Genomic DNA, 13240 nt, shown 5'->3' with positions numbered 1-13240 from the left:
ATAGGGGTTTACTTTACTTGGCTGGGTGAGGAGGAACGGGTGACTTACTAGAACACCTGCAGCCTTTCCATCAGGTCAGGTGATACCATCTCTTTCAACCCCCAGTACAGGAAAACTCTTTAAAGGGGGAAATGCCCTCTCTCTTTTTCAATAGACTATCCATCACCTGCCTCCAGTGGTGCAGGGGTTTTATTCTTGAAGTCTGGTAATTTATAAATCAGTTAACCTGTGTAAACTAATCAGCTTAAAAGATAATAACCTGCTTTTAAAGAATAACGGCCATTCTTTCAAAATGTGATTTGAAGTTTCTTCAACAGCAATTAAACTTAACTAAACCCTTCATCTAATAAGTAGAGCTATAGTGCAACTCCATGGCTTGCTTATAAACTGTTTTTCTAAACACATCTATGAAGTAGGGTCTGTCCCTGTTGCTTCACATTGTCAGCTGAAATTCCTCACTTTTGCTCTTTCTGAAGCTACACATTGAGTAAAACTTGAGTTGCGTGTTTCAGTGTCAGAAGTTGCCAGACTGCTACTTTTAATTGCTTTTCTACCTCAAATTTGTAATAAAAATCTTGATATCAAACAGGGAGTTGGTTCCTAGATTGTGACTGCCCTTTTGTAGCTTAAAAACGTTCAGTTAGCTTATTTTAATACAGGCAACCTCTGCTTAGCACTGTTTCACGAAGCACTATTGTGCTATAACTCTCATTTTACATTGATACTTGAGTTTCTCTTAGCGTTCAGCAGGCTTTGTTATAACGCTCATGGTTGCCATCTTGGTTCATCACAAACATTTTGTTTTACTTAATGCTATTTTGCTTAACACTCAGTTTTTTGGGAACCAATTAAGAGTGCTAAGTGGCGGTTGCCTGTAGTTTGAAATAGAATTGCCATGTATACCTTTCATTTTTATTTATGAAAACTGTTTTAATGACAGTCTCATTCTTTGCTCTTCCTTGGAATATTATTTTGTATGGAAATAAAAGTTCCACTCAGCTTTTATGATGAACTGTACCATAAAGTATTCTAGGTCAGAAGGAGGTTGGATCTGTATGTGACAAAAAAAAAGGATTTAGAAATGTGGTAATGGACCTGGTAATTACATGTCATAACATAGATTCACATAGGTTTTGCTTTTCAAGTCTATCTCTTTGTGAACTTTAACAATCTTTGACTGTATCAGACATGGAAAATCAGTTCTGTCACTAGCATTTTGGATAATATTTAGCAGCAAATATGGGATTTTTCAATTATGCCTACTCTCTTTCCCCAGAAGAACTTGGTTTTGTAGCATTCTCACATTTTGTTTTAAAGATGTTTTGTAGCACTTTGGAAGGCATCCATTACATGTACTGCTTACATTGCGTTTTGCATAATGACTTGTCCAGAAAGAAGCATAGACCTTTTCCTTGTTGGATAAGTACAGTGTTGATAGCTTCTGTGAAATGTAGAGGATGGGGGTTGGGTCTGAAAGCCACAAAGAAAGATTTTCTTGCTTGTGACTTGCTTAGCTTTATGATAGGGAATTTCTTACGCTTGCTGTTTTAGTTTTCATTTGGAGGAAGCAGAGAAAGATAACAAACCCTTTCCCCCCAAAGGTAGCTTGCTGTCCTTGAATAATTTATAAAAATGACCTGACAAAATAATGCAGGCCTTGTCTAATATTCAGTGATGAATCCCTATCCAAAGAGCAGTACACTTTTGTTTAAATTATCCCTCCAGAGGGAATGCAGACAATGGAAAATTTACCCAATAATGACTAACTATCAGGTTCAATAATTGAATGGGGGGAAAGGAATTGGAACAACAGAGAATGAAAGCATAGTGGAGAATTACCTGATAGGTGAATTATCCAGTGTTAACTGTATCTAGGGTTGTGGAAACACCTTAAGTATATGTAAATCCACTGGTGTTCTTGTAAGTCTTGTTTGCAGTCATGATTTCTGAACATAGTTTTTTGGCTTTTTTTTCCTGAGAGGCAGCGTTTGGTCAATTTTAATAGGGACTAAATTAATATCGTCTCTTATTCGTTATCCCTCTGCCTTGGTGGTAGTTTGTGTGACTACACAAACAAAAGACAACTTTGCAGAAGGCCAGTCTTGCTTTCTCTTTGTTGATATAAAATGTTTGTTGGTTCTGACTGCATCATTCAAAAAAGTTACACCAACTGCGTTGCTGGGTTAAATAATTTTTAATATTATAATTAGAAAATGGGAGTTAAGTTTTACGTATCAATTATAACATTTTTCTTTGTCTTTTGAAGGGAGATAAGTAGTAATTATGCAAATAATTACTTGATTTCAAAATTGGATAAGTATTCCAGTGTTAGAATAGGGAAAATGGGACAAATATTAGCTTGATGTAAAAAGCCAAAAAAGAAATCTTCTTTAGGCTTTTTCTTGGCCATGACAAAATTACACTTGGTATTTTGGGGTCATGCTGATGTTTGGGCTGCTTGGTTTTTGTTGGTGTTTTTATTATAAAGTTGATTTCCTCTTGGAACTTAGGCCTTTTAGCTTTTATTTAAATTTACTAGCAATTTAGATGCAGTATTTTTGAGGATATGATTTTAACAGTTTTGCCTGGTTTTATAACTAAAACCAAAAAGGCATGGTGCTTCACTATCCTGAATTTTTATCAAAACTTTTACAAAATTGTTAGCATTTTGCTGGCGTGAAAAACTGATGCTGATTAAATAATCTGAAAAGATAAGACTTAATAGTGTTCTGTTTCATTCATATTGCAGGCATGCATCGCAGCTCCTCAGAATATAGGATGCCTTTCATCTGTATAATCTGTGCTGTTTATTTTACTCTTCTAAACAGGTGTACAGGTTTACATACAGCAGTCTTGGATAACATACTGTCTTGGCTGGAAATGACTCCTAGCTGGAAGTCTTTACAGCCTCTGTAGCCCTCCTTTAAATTTGTTCTAGGAGAAAATAACTTTAAAACATGCATTCATATATGTTTATATTAATGGTTGTTCCTATATATAAAATAGGGCTGACAAACTATGAAAAAATTAATTGCAGTTAATTGTGACATGAAAAAAATAGTTGCAGTTAACTGCAGTTTGATCACACAGGTAAGCAATAGTCAGCACCCAGTCCTGACACCCAGCACACCTCCACCCAGTGGTATAAAGCCATGTGTCCTGCCGCTGGCTGGCCCCACGCCTGCTCCAGAACGCACTGGCTGTCACAAACCAGCCAGAACCTGTACAAACAGTCCTGACATCAGCCTACCCTGCACCTACTTCAGACTTGCTCTCCCATGCTAAGCAGTAGCAGCCTGGCAGAAGCTGCTGCTTGGCATGGTGGAGGGGGAGAAGTAACCCCTCCCCTTTGCTACTGCTAGTCCCTTCTTGCTGCAGCTGCCCGGAGCCTGCACCTGGGCTGCCCTCCAGTGCCTTTGCACTGCCACCGCTGAGCGGCTGGGAAGCAGCAGTGAATTGGAGCTGCAAGGTAGTCCGTGTGTGGACTTTGGGTGGCTGTAGCAAAAACGGCCTGGCAGCAGCAAGGGGGAGGGGCTGCTTTTCCCCTGTACTGAGTAGCAGCTTCTGCCTGGCCACTGTCACTACTCAGTGTGGGCAGGCGAGTCTGGAGCAGGCATTGGGACGGTGTGTGTGGGTTCCAGCTGGTCTGATGCTGGTCTGCTCTGCCAGGCCATGTCTGGAGCGGATACAGGGTGGGTTGGGGTTGGGGCTCTGTACGAGTCCCCACCAGTACTGTGGGGCTGGGGCTAGCAGTGGTGCAGTGTGTGAAATTAATGCTTATTAATAAAATGTGTGTTAGTTGCTTTTGTATTAATTGCATACAGAAACTGCAATTAACTAAGAGCCCTAATATAAATACGACATGGAATTCCATGAATGAAACAGCCCTTATTGCAAACTTTTATGTTGCTGTTAGTATTGGATTGTGCTAACTTGCTTGATTTTGCATGTTTGTTATTTTTGTCGCTCACTGGTTATGGTGAATGTCTTGTTCTCTTGTGGATCAACCTCTGCGAACAATATAACGGTGATATAAAAAAAGGTACATGGCTGAGTGCAGTCTTTCCTCTCACCCCATTACTAACTGAGGGTTTGGTTTTTTTTTTCAAGTGGTACTTTAAATTTGCATGTGGAAGGATTCTTTGTACCAGATGTGTGAAGGTTATACATACCCATCTAAATATTTTTTTATTCCATCGTTCAATATCTTACCCAAAAAATCACTTGAAGGGATTTTTCCCCTAGTTCTATTTTTTTTTAAATAGTCTACAAGCATGAGAAGTTACCTAATTTTTTATTTTAAGTTTTTGCTAATGAGTTAGAAATGTAGGAATAAGCTCAAGAAGAAAACAAGTGAATTTATAAAGGCGAAATGACAGTAGAATAAATTATTTATATTTCCAACTAGCTTTCTAATTAATACTTCTTTATATTATTTTGTGTTTAGATTGCAGCTTCTTATGGAAACGTTATTTGTATCTTTGAACCAGTTACTCTTCTAAAACAGAAGAACGATCACCATACTGTAAGTGAATGGTCTAAGACTGGATGCCTTTGAAGCTTAGAATAATTTTTGTCATTTCATTTTTATTTGGGAGTGACCTTTTTCATTCAAGGCAGCAACGAAATTAATATAAAGATGGCTAGCTGGGTTAGTTTTAAATCAAGAAAAAGATTGGGCAGGATGACGCCCTTCGTAGATAACAGTGAACTTCCTCAAATGCTATGACTTCTTGAGACTTGAAAAAGAATGTAGTGCATTCAAAAACTTATTTAAATTTGGCCTAATGATGCAGATGGTCCAATAAAGGCTATCCCAAACAGAAATCCATGCCCTTCATACTTTTTAAAAAATTAGCTAAATTCCATGTTGAAATACCTGGGGGAAGGAGAATCAAAAGCTCATTTGCTAACAGTTGCATTAGTTAACAAGAGTACCACAATGTTAAATGCTTCATATGTCCTAGATTCTGCATTTCACAGATCCAGTGCTAACCTTGCAGCTTGGTATATTATTTGTTTGGAGTGAGGGTGAATTGCTTTTTAAAGTTGGACTGCAAAACCCTGGCTGAGGAAAGTTTTTGGCTCTTAATGTATTTCGCAATAATTAACTCTTGATTTGGAACATGTGGGTACTAAGTAAGAGAAAACTAACCACCCTGTCCCAAAGGTTGAAGGTGGACTACATATTGGGCAAATGTGTCTTGGGTTTGTTTTTGTTGTTGTTTTTTTTAATTCTTAGGTAGGTTCCAGTGAAGTGGAAAGCATTCACCATAATGTGGATATTACCCAGAGCTCTGTAAAATGCTTGTCATTTTTTTTTATTTATGTTTTTTTGGTGGGGAAGTACTATTTGTGAATTTGGTCTAAAGCCTACTCATTTTAGGTGCATCTAGTGTTAGTGTTGGCAATAGTTGTAGTATTGTATCATTTGCTTGCTATTTCTTTTGCTTTCAAATCAGTTGCACTTTTTACAAGTTAAAATAAATTGTTTTATCAATTGCACGTAGATTTATGTCTCTAAATTCAGTTAATTGATACATTAACTTAAAATGAGATCACTGTTGTGCTTTCTATGAGCTTGTCTTACCATTTTCTAGTTTTTCTTTTTAAAAGATTTTGGTAACTAGACATACGTTAGAACTTAATGCTTAAGTAAGAGTTCCTGTTGAGTTCAGGACATTAACTGGGAAAAGCCATTAATAGACTAGGAAGAATGTCACTTAAACTAATACATGTCACTTTAATTTTAGGGGCTACATTATCAGTGGCAGAAGACTGCTCAAATTTTACTGGAATCTATTGCACATAACTTAACATGGGATCCTACAGGTAAGGATGAAATTAACTGGAACTTGTCTATTGCAAATTTAATTTTTCTTATGTTAATCTTTTTGTTCTTTGGAAGGATCAAAATTTCCGTTTGGTCTAAGAAGTTAAAAGATAAGGCCTGGGCAGGTCAGAGTAGAGTAAAGTGCACTTTTTTAAAACTTGTCACGTAATGCTTACAATGTATCTCCTTGGAACTGTGCATTAAGAAAACAGTCTCCATTTCACTTGTTACATCTTGGGTAGTGGAATATATTATCCAGTGCTGGCCATTTCAAAGAATTGTGGAGCTCTTTAGATAGCATTATAAAGGCAGAAGAGAGGACACTTCATTTTGGCCCCTTTGTATTGTAGTAGCATATTCTTTTTTTGAAATATTACAGTAGCACACAGATGTCTATGTGGAGGAGTAGACTGCTTTAGAGACGTGATGGAATTTAATTGTGGTGGTAAATATTTGAATTACAGATGTGCAAATTAAATATGAAATACAACTTAGTGTGTAAAATAAGTACTTATTTTCTGGCATTGCTAATCCAACCTGTCAAATGGTTGCCATCTAGGCCACTAGGCCATCTTGCAGGATTGTGCCCATTACATAAGGTTTGGTTCGTGGACAGTAAATGGCCTACTGGAATTCTGCAATGCATTTGGCAGTTTAATGCAAAAGCTGAATGTTGGTGATATAACTAACAGACTTTCAGTATAAAAAGCTGTACTTCATAGCTTTCTTTGTAACTCTACTTTTATAACATAAAATGTTTCATTAGGCACTCGTCTCTTGACTGGTTCCAGTTCTCTGCAGCTCTGGTCCAATGTTCATTTGGAAGATGGAAATGCTGAAAAAACAGATGCTGGCTCAGGAGAATGGAGGTGTATCTGGCAATGCAAGTAAGAACCAATTAAAACTAAAGTGAGAAGTGAAACTTGGTTTCTGTTAGTGGTAATCAAAAAGAAGGGAGTCACATCCTGCTTTTATACTGCTGGGCTAAGAGAGATTTCTCAGATATGCTTTTAATCTTTTAATTTCTTTGAATTATACATTTTATTTCTATTAGATTAGCATGGTGCTTCTAAAGGTCACATTACAAGGTAATTTTGGGCAGCTCTTGAAGGCCTTAACCTGTGAATTTGTCTGCACATTAACTCCTGAAACTAGTTTTAAGCAATAGTTACATGACTCAAAGTTATGCCGCTCCAGGGTAAGATTATCTTGGTGCTGTGTTATCCACTGGTGCTACTGGCAGCATTGCGCTGAGCTCAGCCTGGAGAAGAGCAGCAACCCTGCTGTGGCAGCAGTGACTGAACAAGTGGGTTAACTGTTCCCTGCCTTATTCCCTGAGACAGACTGCTTGGCAACCACAAGTAAGTTGGTGTGAACCACAGAGGCAGGGAGGAAGCCGGTTATTGGAGGCAGGGGATTCTTACTTTTCAGTTCTCCAGGGCCTTTGCTAGCCTGCAGTGTGAATACTTTAAACTCAAGCTACCACTAACACCAATCAACATTTGTACGACTCACAATGTAAGGTGTAACAAGGCACTAAGAATCTTATACTGTTGGAGCAAGTCAGGACTTCTGTTTCACATGTTGAAATAATGGGGGCCAAAAAACTGAATTATATCACATACCTGAAACCTACTGTAACAAAGCATTAAAATAATTTGTGAGAAGCAGGAGGAAGAAGTACATTGCAACAAAAGTAGGACTAGTCATGACATTAAAGGCTAGAAAAATAGGAACTATTTAAAAAAGCTGGACACATACAAGTCCACGGTGCCATATGGGATGCACCATAGGGTACTGAGAGAGTTGGATGATTGGAAAAGGGCAAACAGTGCCCATATTTAAGAAAGGAGGATCTAGAAAACTGCAAACCAGTCAGCCTCACTCAGTCCCAAGAAAAATCATTGAATAGATAATCAAGGAATATATCTCAAAGCACTTGAAGGAGAAGGAGGTAATAAGGAACACTCAGCATGGATTCACCAATGGCAAGTTATGCCTGACTAACCTGATTGCCTTCTATGATGAGATGACTGGCTCTGTGGATGTGGGGAGAATGGTGGATGTGGTATACCTTGATTTTTAGCAAGGCTTTTGATACAGTCTCACATAACATTCTTGCAGGCAAGCTAAGGAAATACGGGTTGGACTGTAGGTTGGATAGAAAACTGGCTGGAGCATTGGACTCGGAGAGTATTAATCACTGGTTCAATGTCTAGTTGGCAGCCAATATCTAGTGGAGTGCCCCAGGGGTTTGTTTTGGAGCTGTTTTTGTTCCATATCTTCATCAACGACTTGGAAGGTGGTATAGAGTGTACACTCAGCAAGTTTGCAGATGACACCAAGCTGGGGGGGAGGGAGTAGTAGAGACACTGGAGGGTAGAGCTAGGATTCAGAGTGACCTAGACAAATTGGAGGACTGGGCCAAAGGGAATCTCATGAGGTTCAGCAAGGACAAGTGCAAAGTCCTGCACTGAGGATGGAACAATCCCATGCTCCAGTACAAGTTGGGGGCTGACTGGCTGGGCAGCAGCTCTGCAGAAAAGAACGTGGGGGTTACAGTGGACAATAAGCTGAATATGAGCCATCAGTATGCCATTGTTGCCAAGAAGGTAATGATATGCTGGGCTGAATTGGAGGAGTGTTGGCAGCAGGTCAAGGGAAGTGATTCTCCCCCTCTATTCAGCACTGGTGAGACTACATCTGGAGTACTGTGTCCAGTTTTGGACCCCCCACTACAGAAAGAATGTGGACAAACTGGGAAGAGTCCAGCGGAGGGCAGTGAAAATGGTGAGGGGGATGGGGGCATGATGTCTAAGGAAAGACTGAGGGAACTAGGCTTATTTAGTCTAGAGAAGAGGAGGCTGGGAGGGAATTTTAATAGCAACCTTCAACTACCTGAAGCAGGGTTTGGAAGAGGATGGAGTTGGACTGTTCACAGGAGTGGCTGATGACAAAACAAAGAGCAACAGTCTCGAGTTGCAGCAAGGGAAGTTTAGGTTAGATATTAGGAAGAATTTTCTCACCAGGAGGGTAGTAAAACACTGGAACAGGTTACCCAGAGAGGTTGTTGAATCTCCATCTTTAGAAGTTAAGACCCAGCTAGTCAAAGCTTTGGCTGGGATGATCTAGTTGAGGATGGTCCTGCTTTGAGCAGGGGGTTGGACTAGATGACCTCCGGAGGTCCCTTCTAGCCCTAATTTTCTATGATTCTATGAATAGAAAATTTAGCTGGCATATTCTTATTTGGAAACTGACATCTTGTAATTAAAGGAAGAGATTAAGTCTACTTTGTCTCCCCATCCTGGTCACTTTATAAATCAAATTGTTATATAATTCTCCATATGGATTCCCTTCCTTATGCATGTGTCATGGGCAACTGGTGCCTCCCAAGTCTGGGGGGTAGGGAGACACCAGATTGCCACGGGGGAGGGAACCCCCTGCAGCCAATCACCAAGCCCAGAACCACCAGCGGCAAAATCGGAAGTGCGCTTCCACTGGCACTTCCAGTTTCGCGGCTGGTGCTTCCAGGGGGCACGGCCAATCTTAAGGGGTGCATGTACTATGAGTTGCTAGTGGCACATGTGCAACAGATTGGATTCTTTTAGTTATCATTATCTGTTGAGGGGTAAGTCATGGCCGCAAATGTCTTTACAGTCTCCTATACAAGGATTTAAAAGTCCCTACTGTTCTCAGTTTCTTCTTAGCAAATGTGACAGGGAGAGAACGTCTGCCTTGTCTGCTTGTTTCGCTGAACAATAAACTTTAGCATTAGTATAATTTTAATTTTATTAAGTAACCTTTTAGGGTACTGACACAAAAAAACCCTTGAAAGTCCTACATTTAATACTCTGTCATTGTGGACTCCCTGTCCTTTGGGAGAAGGGGACAGCATTTGATACGCCGTTCCTTTTCTAAGCAGACTCATTGTTAGTAGCATACCACAGTTGTTCATCATGGTATATCTTTATGCCAAAAGAGAGAGGTCTTAGAAGTTGGTCTTACTGCTTTCAGTTCCTCTAATTTAATACCTGGCGATATAGACTGGCCTACCCTGGTCAGCTTGTACAACCTTGGATTTGGGAAACAGGAGGATGAAAGTGTTGAAAAGCATTATAGCCTTGAATAAAGCAGTTTGTCTGCATTTTTTTTAATCTCCCCTGATGAGGCAGCAAGTCCCTAAGCATCCTCTTCTTTTAACTACACATGTTTAAGACCTATATGTAAATGTATGAAGTGTCAAGTGAATATTTACCAGTCACAAAAATCTATTGTTGTTCCTTAACCCTAATCCCTATCCCATTTATGAAGCCTTCATCTGAGCCTCTAAACTAGATTTTCTCAAACCTTTTCTTATTGCATACCTCCTTCCAGATTTACCAGCTGCTCTTATATCCCTACCAGCGTACATTTTATAGTTTAACTCCTTAAATGCCAATTATCATAATAATGAAAATTAAATCCACCTGCGTTCTCCCCAGAGATGTCTTTTGTATTCCCCGGATAAACATACAATAGTTTGGGAACCCCTGCTCTAAATGTATGCTTGCTACTTTACTTGTATTAAAAACGCCATTTTTTATGGCTGCTTTGTCCAGAAGAGTAAGTGAACTGCAACCTTTGTCTGATCTGTTCCTTGTTTTTCAAAGACAGTTCTTTGCCTACCCCAAGTAGCCAAGATAGTGATTTGATTTCCCTCCCAGGGTATGCACAAACACTTTTTTATCTGCGTTAAAGCAGGAGGGAGAGCTGCTGCACTGGTGTTCGTCAGGTGTTACAATCTAAGTTTCTGTGTAGTTACATAGTGATATAAGTTACCTAGATCTCCCAAACTTTGACTTGAATAAAATAGGGTTAAAATTGGAGCAGTTTTGCTACACGTATATCACTATAGCTGTATAACTGCCTATGATGGTGCCCTTAAAGCAGTGCTTCCCGAACTTTTCCTCAGTATGACCCCATTTCTTCAGCATGGCCCCTCGCTCCCAACCCACAGCCCCGCATCCCTGCAACCCCATCTGCTGATGTTGTGACCCCATTTGGGGTCATGACCCACAATTCAGGATCCACTGCCTTAGAGGTTATAGATAGGCACAATTGTATTGATTTATAACAGTCAATAACTGATGAAACCATCTAACGGGCATGACAGGTTTCCGAGGATCAGTAAGATTCATTCTTTCATACTCCATGTCAACAGTTGTGTTCCTTTACTGATTCACATCTAGTTGCTGTTTTTTGTCGGCAGCTTTTTCAAATTAAGGCTTTTAAGTTCTTGAGTAAATTATTTATAAAAAATGGATTAAAAAGGGGTCCAGAGGTTTATAATTTTTCAAACTCTTCTGTCTGAGCAGAAGTAGAAGTTTTTCAGTTTCTTATTATCTCCCTAGGCCTATTGATTGCTTTGCTCCCTGTAATTTGCATAAAGATTTTGCATTCACCTTTGCCTCAAACTGGCAGAAACTCTTCTTACTGTATTTTCACATCTAATACACACTGCAGTTTCCAGCAGTTGTCTTTGCAATAAGGTGCATGTCATATGTGGGCAAATAAAGTATTTAGAACTTTAAGTAGTCCCATGTGTTCCTTTCATGCATTTCTAAAGCGAACTTGCTGTTTAGGAATAAAAGGCAGGAAGTATAGGAAATTGTTTCTTACTCTGTTTCAGGTGAGTTGGAGGATGGTGCGAGTTCAACTTGAAATGTCTCTGAGATCAGGAAAGAATATTTCTGTGTGAAGCATTTGACAGTTGCATCATCTTGTTTTTTGCAGGTGTCTGCTGTCTCTCCCAATCCATCTTTTACGTCTTTGCTAACAGGAGAGTTTGCCTTCCCTTATTTTTGTTATTGCTTGAATCATATGTTTCATACACTGAAATTGGTTTCTAAGTCTAAAAATGTAGAAAGTTTTCTTGTAACTAAAAAGAAAAATAACTAGATATATATATAGTTAATGTTTGGGGAAAATATTTTAACTTTTAAACTTTATTTTTGATTAAGCAGTTGTTGTGTGACCTTTTAATGTTTTTAAATTTATTTTTTATAGAACTGCTTCCCACGTTTGTTTAATGAAATTTTCACCAGATGGAGAATTCTTTGCTACTGCAGGAAAGGTAACAAGCTTGATGTGTGTGTATTAAGAGAGTTTGCAGAGCTTGGCTTAAAAAAAATTTCTGCCTTTTCCTAATGCAAAATGTCAAAAACCTCCTATCTTCTAATCCTGTTAAGTGACTGTTTTGAGGACTTGGAAAGATTTTTTCAGCAGAGCACTAATCTAAAATATCCATTACCAATAGATTATGATTGAGCACCAAAAATAGCGCGTTATGAAGTGAAGAGTTTGTACCACAGCAGTAGGCCTGTATGAGTGCTTTCTTTATTATGAAAATGAAAGAATTTTACTGCTATGAAGTGCTAGATCTAAAGAAAACCACCTTATCTTTGAAGAGAAACTGCTGTTTGTCAGGGTAACAACAGAATCACATTTTAGGCAATTAATTTTCTCTTCATTTCAGTGTAAGCAAGATATTTAAATTCAGATTTGCTAAAACTTTGTAGGAGGGTGCTAAGCAGGTATCCACTATTCAGTATTACTTTAAACTAACATGAAAGCTTGCCTAGATTGTCAGTCCCTTTGGATAGATGCTTATGTAGTTGTGTGTGGCAGCTTAGATCAGTTCTTTTGTAGCTGAGCCATTTTCATTATTGAGTTTGCAGAACTGATTTGTACATGAAGCATTTTTGGAGTATGAAATGGTATGGTAAGGAGGTTATAGCCTATCCTTCCTATTTCCAACTATGCTAGCCACAACACTTCTTCCTGCTAAACCTTCTCACTAAGGTCTTACAAGAGATTATAAGCTTCAGAAGCAGGGGAAGGATGATCTGGTGGAGAGAGTGGAGAATCAGGGGAAGAAACTCAAGGTGATGTGGTATGAGTAGAGAACAGTACTACAAATCCAGGTCTCAGCCTACAGAACTTACAGCCATTTAGCAAGGAATTCATTTGGGTGACTAGCACTATGTTTGTTTAAAGAGAGATTTAAAATCTGACAATCTTCTGGTAAATCTTTAGCTAACTTGAAAGCAGATTTTTTTTTATAGTTGCATGATGACTGTGAGATGAGTGTACAGTGAGATATCACAGAATCAATGAGTCGGAAGGGACCTAGACAGCTCATGTAGTTCGACCCCCTGCCATGGGCAGGAAGGAGCACTGGGGGTGGCAGGGGTCATTAGACCCCAGCCAGGTGCCTATCCAGTCTCCTCTTGAAGATCTCCATGGAAGCTGAGAGCACCACCTCTCTGGGAAGCCTATTCCAGGCTCTGGCCACCCTTACCATGAAGTAGTTCTTCCTAATATCTAACCTAAACCTATCCTCCCTCAGCTTGTGGCCATTGTTCCTGG

At 39.2% G+C, this 13240-nt stretch overlaps 1 protein-coding gene across 4 annotated transcripts in view; it reads left to right on the top strand.

The window, feature by feature from the left end:
* DMXL1 (Dmx like 1) overlaps positions 1-13240 on the top strand; it is a 135339-nt gene that overhangs the window by 29383 nt on the left and 92716 nt on the right. For all 4 annotated transcript variants that reach the window (XM_019554955.1, XM_019554953.1, XM_019554954.1 and 1 more), the window contains exons 3-6: positions 4448-4525; positions 5754-5832; positions 6600-6720; positions 11879-11945. In XM_019554955.1, coding sequence (XP_019410500.1) covers positions 4448-4525; positions 5754-5832; positions 6600-6720; positions 11879-11945 — 345 coding nt within the window. The remainder of the gene's footprint in view (positions 1-4447; positions 4526-5753; positions 5833-6599; positions 6721-11878; positions 11946-13240) is intronic.

The sequence above is a fragment of the Crocodylus porosus genome, unplaced genomic scaffold, assembly GCF_001723895.1.
Source record: "Crocodylus porosus isolate Cpor-Errol unplaced genomic scaffold, CroPor_comp1, whole genome shotgun sequence".
Taxonomy (NCBI): Eukaryota; Metazoa; Chordata; order Crocodylia; family Crocodylidae; genus Crocodylus; species Crocodylus porosus.
This window is presented reverse-complemented; position numbering and strand designations above follow the sequence as displayed.